We start from the raw sequence: 8,661 nt of genomic DNA on the forward strand, positions 1-8,661 counted from the left end.
GACAGTGTCCACCTATGCCAAAAACTCATATCGAAATTAGTCTGATGCTCTCTTGCCTCAAGGCCGGAAATTAGGCAAAAAAAGATGTTGTCTGCTAAAACTAGTTCTAAAAGTGAGATCAGAGTGATTTTCTTCTAATCCCTTTCTTTTCTGCCTCCACAGCGAGTACCATCTCTTCACCCTCTGCACTGAGACCAAATCCCTTACCGTGCACTGCTACTGGCCCAATCCACTGGTGGAGAGCTACATCATCCGCATACACAAGCACTTTTTCTCCAACTGCACCATGGAACAGGTGGCGTGGGTGGATCCTCCAGATAACACGCTAACCATCCTCATCCTGATTCCCGTTTTCCTCACTTTATTTATGATTGCATTGGTGGTGTGGCGCAGCAAGAGGAGCGACAACCTTGCTTAGACAATATTGCCTAACCATCAACGTACACAACAAAGGAATTTGTTTTGAGTTGATCAGTTGATCTGCAATTCTTGTAATAATAACACAAAAACAAAACAGTCTTGTTTTAATCCGTAGCACAAGTTTACCAACACAACCAAAAACCATTTTGATAAGTAATAATAATAATAATAATACCTGGGATTTATATAGCGCTTTTCTAAGTACCCAAAGTCGCTTTACATGTTACGAACCCATCATTCATACACACCTGGTGGTGGTAAGCTACTTTCGTAGCTACAGCTGCCCTGGGGTAGACTGAGATAAGTAGAATATTTGACTCCAACCAGGCTATTCTCAGATTATTGAATGCATGAAAACGTCCATTAGCATCTTAAAAGGTTTGTTGAAAGTCTATGGTGTTCTATCCGTAGAGCTGTTAAAGCAGAATTAAGCTCGAGTGTCACGTAGCTTGCATTATTGACGCCAGCTCGCTCCTCCCCATCCAAAGCCTCTTAAGTGCACCTCTAAAAATAATCGAGCTTCAGTCGCCATTGTTTACCACACAACGCTTGCCCATTGCTTTCAGTGAAGTCATATTGAGAAAATGCTGTAAAAAGGCTAAAACACAAAAAAAGTAACACAATAGTTTATGACAGCATTGACTGAATGAGCAGGGAGATTGATCAGCTCGCCCACAATGGATGAGCTGCCTGGCACAAAATGGTTGTTGCAGGCGCACAATAGGTGTATGTAACGTTCGTACAAGGAGACATGGTCTGTACAACAAAGCTTAGCTAGTAGAGGTGGGAATCTTTAGGCACCTCATGATTAAATTAAAAGGGGCCATAGAGGTCGGGCGCAGTGTGAGCTGTGCGGCAGACGAAAGCAGGGCCTTTGGCGGTCCGATCCTCGGCTACATAAGCTAGCTCTTGGGACGTGGAACGTCACCTCGCTGGGGGGGAAGGAGCCTGAGCTAGTGCGTGAGGTGGAGAAGTTCCGGTTAAATATAGTTGGACTCACTTCGACGCACAGCAAGGGCTCTGGAACCAGTTCTCTTGAGAGGGGCTGGACTCTCTTCCACTCTGGCGTTGCCGGCAGTGAGAGGCGATGGGCAGGGGTGGCAATTCTTCAATTCAAAGCCTGCACGTTGGAGTTCAACCCAGTGGACGAGAGGGTAGCTTCCCTCCGCCTTCGGGTGGGGGGACGGGTCCTGACTGTTGTTTGTGCTTACGCGCCAAACGGCAGCTCAGAGTACCCACCCTTTTTGGATTCACTCGAGGGAGTACTGGAGAGTGCTCCCCTGGGTGATTCCCTCGTTCTACTGGGGGACTTCAATGCTCATTTTGGCAACGACAGTGAAACCTGGAGAGGCGTGATTGGGAAGAATGGCCGCCCGGATCTGAACCCGAGTGGTGTTTTGTTATTGGACTTTTGTGCTCGTCACAGATTGTCAATAACAAACACAATTTTCAAACATAAGGGTGTCCATATGTGCACTTGGCACCAGGACACCCTAGGCCGCAGTTCCATGATCGACTTTGTAGTTGTGCCATCGGATTTGCGGTCTCATGTTTTGGACACTCGGGTGAAGAGAGGGGCGGCGCTTTCTACCGATCACCACCTGGTGGTGAGTTGACTGCGATGGTGGGGGAGGATGCCGGACAGACCTGGCAGGCCCAAACGCATTGTGAGGGTTTACTGGGAACGCCTGGCAGGGTCTCCTGTCAGAGAGAGTTTCAATTCCCACCTCCGGAAGAACTTTGAACATGTCACGAGGGAGGCGCTGGACATTGAGTCCGAGTGGACGATGTTCCGTACCTCTATTGTCGAGGCGGCCGATTGGAGCTGTGGCCGCAAGGTGGTTGGTGCCTGTCGTGGCGGTAATCCTAGAACCCGCTGGTGGACACCAGTGGTAAGGGATGCCGTCAAGCTGAAGAAAGAGTCCTATCGGGCTCTTTTGGCTCATAGGACTCCGGAGGCAGCAGACAGGTGCCGACAGGCCAAGCAGTGTGTGGCTTCAGCGGTCGCGGAGGCAAAAACTCGGACATGGGAGGAGTTCGGGGAAGCCATGGAAAACGACTTCCTGACGGCTTCGAAGCGATTCTGGACCACCATCCGTCGCCTCAGGAAGGGGTAGCAGTGCACTATCAACACCGGTATGGTGGGGATGGTGTTCTGCTGACCTCGACTGCGGATGTTGTGGATCGGTGGAGGGAATACTTCGAAGACCTCCTCAATTCTACCAGCACGTCTTCCTATGAGGAAGCAGGGCCTGGGGAATCTGTGGTGGGCTCTCCTATTTCTGGGGCTGAGGTTGCAGAGGTAGTTAAAAAGCTCCTCGGTGGCAAGGCCACAGAGGAGATCCGCCCGGAGTTCCTTAGGCTCTGGATGTTGTGGGGCAGTCTTGATTGACAAGACTCTGCAACATCGCGTAGACATCGGGGGCGGTACCTCTGGATTGGCAGACCGGGGTGGTGGTTCCTCTCTTTAAAAAGGGGAACCGGAGGGTGTGTTCCAACTATCGTGGGATCACACTCCTCAGCCTTCCCGGTAAGGTCTATTCAGGTGTACTGGAGAGGAAGCTACGCCGGATAGTCGAACCTCGGATTCAGGAGGAACAGTGTGGTTTTCGTCCTGGTCGTGGAACTGTGGACCAGCTCTATACTCTCGGCAGGGTCCTGAGGGTGCATAGGAGTTTGCCCAACTAGTCTACATGTGTTTTGTGGACTTGGAGAAGGCATTCGACCGTGTACCCCAGGAAGTCCTGTGGGGAGTGCTCAGAGAGTATGGGGTAACGGACTGTCTTATTGCGGCGGTCCGCTCCCTGTATAATCAGTGTCAGAGCTTGGTCCGCATTGCCAGCAGTAAGTCGGACCCGTTTCCAATGAGGGTTGGACTCCGCCAAGGCTGCCCTTTGTCACCGATTCTGTTCATAACCTTTATGGACAGAATTTCTAGGCGCAGTCAGGGCGTTGAGGGTATCTGGTTTTGTGGCTGCAGGATTAGGTCCCTGCTATTTGCAGATGATGTGGTCCTGATGGCTTCATCTGGCCAAGATCTTCAGCTTTCACTGGATCGGTTCGCAGCTGAGTGTGAAGCGACTGGGATGGAAATCAGCACCTCCAAGTCCGAGTCCATGGTTCTCGCCCAGAAAAGGAAGGAGTGCCATCTCCGGGTTGGGGAGGAGATCTTGCCCCAAGTGGAGGAGTTCAAGTACCTCGGAGTCTTGTTCACGAGTGAGGGAAGAGTGGATTGTGAGATCGACAGGCGGATCGGTGCAGCGTCTTCAGTAATGCAGACGCTGTATCGATCCGTTGTGGTGAAGAAGGAGCTGAGCTGGAAGGCAAAGCTCTCGATTTACCGGTCGATCTACATTCCCATCCTCACCTATGATCACTCGTGATCTTGTCCTTTCGGTCATGACCCAAAGTTCATGACCGAAAGGACAAGATCACGGGTACAAGCGGCCGAAATGAGCTTCCTCCGCCGGGTGGCGGGGCTCTCCCTTAGAGAAAGGGTGAGAAGCTCTGTCATCCGGGAGGAGCTCAAAGTAATGCCGCTGCTCCTCCACATCAAGAGGAGCCAGATAAGGTGGTTTGGGCATCTGGTCAAGATGCCACCTGAACGCCTCCCTAGGGAGGTGTTTCGGGCACGTCCGACCGGTAGGAGGCCACGGGGAAGACCCAGGACACGTTGGGAAGACTATCTCTCCCGGCTGGCCTGGCCTTGGGATCCCCAGGGAGGAGCTGGATGAAGTGGCTGGGGAGAGGGAAGTCTGGGCTTCCCTGCTTAGGCTGCTGCCCCCGCGACCCGACCTCGGATAAACGGAAGAAGATGGATGGATGGAGGTTGCAAGTTACAAAAGCTCCTCTTGGCTGCTGAAGTACGACTTAATAGGCACAGTGTTGACCTAAAAAAAATGTTTAGTTTATTTATAATGATATTTACAAAAGTCACACAATGTTAATCATCCATCCGGTCATTTTCTACCGCTTGTCCCTTTCGGGGCACATGGGTGCTGGAGCCTATCTCAGCTGCATTCAGGCGGAGGGCGGGGTACATCCTGGACAAGTCACCATCTCATCGCAGGGCCAACACAGATGGACAGACAACATTCACACTCACATTCACACACTAGAACCAATTTAGTGTTGCCAATCAACCTATCCCGAGGTGCATGTCTTTGGAGGTGGGAGGAAGCCGGAGTACCCGCAGGGAACCCACACAGTCACAGGGAGTCCACTCCACACAGAAAGAAAAATAGCATAAAAAAATATAATTTTTTTCTTTTTTTTAAAATCTATTTTGGAAAATTATGAATCGATTTCGAATTGGAATAACTAATAATCGCTAATCACTAATAAATTGAATGTGAATCAATTTTTTGAACACCCCTAATAACAAGGGTTGTGGTTAACCACTTCAGAAAAGACTGCCCTCTAGTCTTTTGGAAGAGATTTGCAAGTAAACAAATGCTGTAAACCAGGGGCTATTCAATAAAATTGCTCTGGACACAACATTTTCAGAACTCTAAAGACCGGGCAGCCGGATTTCTCCCTTCACTATTATGAAAACCAGCATCCTCTGTACTGAACTTTTGTTTTTGGGTTATTTCTTGTTTCTGAGTTACAAATTTCAGGATAGCCCTGTTATGTAAAATGCCTGGCTTTTAGATTGTTAAAATGTCAATGCAAAGATTTGCCAATATGCTTACACTGTTCCAAGTTCTGTATACAACAAAAGTGCTGTAGCTGCAAAACAAATTCCCACGTCTGGTGTTACTGCTGGACCGGCTTTTGCCCCCACACCGCCAGTTGAATAGCCCTGCTCTAAATGAACCAAGACACCATCGGAGTACGCAAGCGACGTAACGCAAGAGCATATTTCAATCTTTAGAACACAAAAGCTGTGTCAATTCTATTGTTGGCATTGTGGCAAAATGGGTAATAAAACTAAACCCACTGGCCATAATATTGGCACTGCTGAGAAACACAAATGCTTATTGTATTTATGAGTGGTCTCAGGGCTAAAACACAAGAATTAAAAACAACCTGCCTAATTTTGTCTTTGTTGATGTCTCTGACATCAATTGACCTTCCAAATAAAAGCCCAATGTGTCCCTTTCACATGCCAAAGGTGTAACGTGCCAAGAGTTGAGAGAAAGCAATTTAGGATTTGAATTCACTGCATTCCAGTTTATACTCAAGCAGTTATTACACAAGAGCAGACGTGAAGTTGGCTTCAATCAAAAGTTTGTTTTGTACTAAACAGTTCATTAGATGCACGTTAGTAAGAGTAATGTATATTTGCCAAAACTATTTATTGTATTTCCCTTAGAGGTATCCAGTGGTTTAAAAAGTATGATCTGGTGAAGACTTTGAACCTTTCTATGGCCAGCTGGACATTCAAAGTGACCAGTGAGCATGGAGGGTAATGTCAGAAGCACTGTATCCCAGCTAAAGGCCAAAGCATCCCAGTGACCCAATTCTTTCAACTCTTGGAAATAAGATTCCCAGCGGACTGAATCTGTTGAGTATTTTTAACATGAAACACAACAGGATGAAAAGAAGCCCAAACTTGGACAAAAAAGACATTCTGGAAGTTTCCACCCCCCTGTTGGATTACTGAAGAGACAGTCGCCAGTGCAAAGGACACACAGACAATACTACGATTCAACTAGTTTGAGTCTTTTGTGGCTGTTTTATACAAGTGTAACTTGTTATATACTGTTGAATAAAATACTGTAAACACTGAGATGTTTTAATGTAGCTGTGATCCTCAGTCTGTGCCTCACTTGTGTCAATAAAAGGTAAATATTACTGTTTTTACAAAAATCATCCCAGTTTGACATTTAATGTTCACCCCTCGTTTAGCTATATTCCAGCTGGATTGTTTATCTGTTGACCGGATGCACATTATGTTTTTATTTCTTGACACTTTACGCTGTTTCCTTCACAATGACCTTGCATTTTTGTAAATGTTCAGTGTACAAAACATAATGTTGTCAAAATGACTTATTATGGCTTCATAAGACTACAAACTGCTCCTGGATCATAACCCAAAGTAGGGGGGAATTTACATAGCCCCACTCCTGGGTGGATCTTGTGTGAGAGGAAGGTGGGTGTTAATAATTTTGCAATGCAGTCTGATAAAAAACACGGAAAGCGTTTACACAGCAACCACGGTGTGGTCAAAGTTGGAATTGCCACAAAACACATTTTGAGATATTTAACACTCAGCTGCCATCGGATAAAGTGGATAGTGCAACCCCCCAATTTGTCACCTTTCATAAGTCAGGTATATCGCGACGAATGGAGCCTTATGATTCCCCCTCTTACCGTAAACCATCTTGAATATTGAGTATTGACTATTTGTGCTGTCCAATGATTCATCTTTAAAATTAGATAAATCACAGTTTTGAAATTTGATTAATGCAAATAATTGCCATAAATTACTTGCTTGCAGAATTTAAAGGCCTACTAAAATGATTTTTTTTAATTTAAACGGGGATAGCAGATCCATTCTATGTGTCATACTTGATCATTTCGCGATATTGCCATATTTTTGCTGAAAGGATTTAGTATAGATAAACGACGATAAAGTTCGCAACTTTTGGTCTCTGTTAAAAAAAAGCCTTGCCCCTACCGGAAGTAGCGTGACGACACCGGAGGAAGGGCTGCTCACATTTTCCTATTGTTTACACCAGCAGCGAGAGAGATTCGGACCGAGAAATCGACGATTACCCCATTAATTTGAGCGAGGATGAAAGATTCGTGGATGAGGAACGTGAAAGTGAAGGACCAGCGTGCAGTGCAGAACGTATCTTTTTTCGCTCTGACCGTAACTTAGGTACAAGGGCTCATTGGATTCCACACTCTCTCCTTTTTCTATTGTGGATCACGGATTTGTATTTTAAACCACCTCGGATACTATATCCTCTTGAAAATGAGAGTCGAGAACGCGAAATGGACATTCACAGTGACTTTTATCTCCACGACAATACATCGGTGAAGCACTTTAGCTACTGAGCTAACGTGATAGCATCGGGCTTTACTGCATATAGAAACAAAACAAATAAGTCCCTGACTGGAAGGATAGACAGAAGATCAACAATACTACTCTGGACATGTAACTACACGGTTAATGCTTTCCAGCTTGGCGAAGCTTAGCAATGCTGTTGCTAACGACGCCATTGAAGCTAACTTAGCTACGGAACCTCGACAAAGCTAGGCTAAAAACATTAGCTCTGCACCTACGCCAGCTCTCATCTGCTCATCACGATCCGTGCTCACCTGCGTTCCAGCAATCGACGGTACGACGAAGGACTTCACCTGATCCCCGATGTGGTTGGCGGCCCGGAGACGGAGGAAGTCAAGGTGAGGTCGTTTGGCTAGCGCGTCTGCTATCCTCAAATGCCTCCTGGTTGTGTTGCTGTAGTCCGCCGCTAATACACCAATCCCACCTACAACTTTCTTCTTTGCAGTCTCCATTGTTCATTAAACAAATCGCAAAAGATTCACCAACACAGATGTCCAGAATACTGTGGAATTTGAGATGAAAACAGAGCTTTTTGTATTGGATTCAATGGGCTCCGAATACTTCCGCTTCAACCGTTGACGTCACACGCAAACGTCATCATATCGAAACGCTTTCAGCCGGAAGTTTGCGGGGAAATTTAAAATTGCACTTTATAAGTATTGGCATGTGTTGCAATGTTAAGATTTCATCATTGATATATAAACTAGCGTGGTCGGTAGTAGTGGGTTTCAGTAGGCCTTTAAATTAACTTTGAAAAAGACTGATGTTTTAACACAAATGTCCTTTTATTGTCAAAATGGACGGTGTGGCTCGATTGGTAGAGCGGCTGTGCCAGCAACTTGAGGGTTTCTGGTTCGATCCCCAGCTGCTGCCATCCTAGTCACGTCCATTGTGTCCTTGAGCAAAACACTTCACCTTTGCTATTGATGTGTTGCATGGCAGCTCCCACCATCAGTGTGTGTGAATGGGTGAATGTGGAAGTAGTGTCAAAGCGCTTTGAGTACCTTGAAGATAGAATAAACAAAGTCACGTGACACTGGTCTGCTGGTCACTGACTGCTCGCTGTTTCTGTTGCGAAAAAGCAAAGTTTTGTTCTATCTGTGTGCTTTTAATTGTTTTACAGCTTTCTTTACTACTTCCCAAACATACTTAGTAGTCTTATTTAACTTGCAAATCACCCGATCTCTGTTTCACCACCCCTCCCTCAGCTAGCTAGCTGCTAA

General features: G+C 46.3%; 1 protein-coding gene across 1 annotated transcript in view; it reads left to right on the forward strand.

The window, feature by feature from the left end:
* The window catches only part of LOC133630130 (receptor activity-modifying protein 3-like), a 109,695-nt gene extending 103,399 nt beyond the window's left edge, over window positions 1-6,296 (forward strand). Inside the window, exon 4 of the mRNA XM_062021471.1 lies at window positions 163-6,296. Within this exon, the coding sequence (XP_061877455.1) occupies window positions 163-418 (256 nt within the window). The 3' untranslated portion in view covers window positions 419-6,296. The remainder of the gene's footprint in view (window positions 1-162) is intronic.
* Window positions 6,297-8,661: the final 2,365 nt, after the last annotated feature.

The sequence above is a fragment of the Entelurus aequoreus genome, linkage group LG15 (assembly GCF_033978785.1).
Source record: "Entelurus aequoreus isolate RoL-2023_Sb linkage group LG15, RoL_Eaeq_v1.1, whole genome shotgun sequence".
Taxonomy (NCBI): Eukaryota; Metazoa; Chordata; class Actinopteri; order Syngnathiformes; family Syngnathidae; genus Entelurus; species Entelurus aequoreus.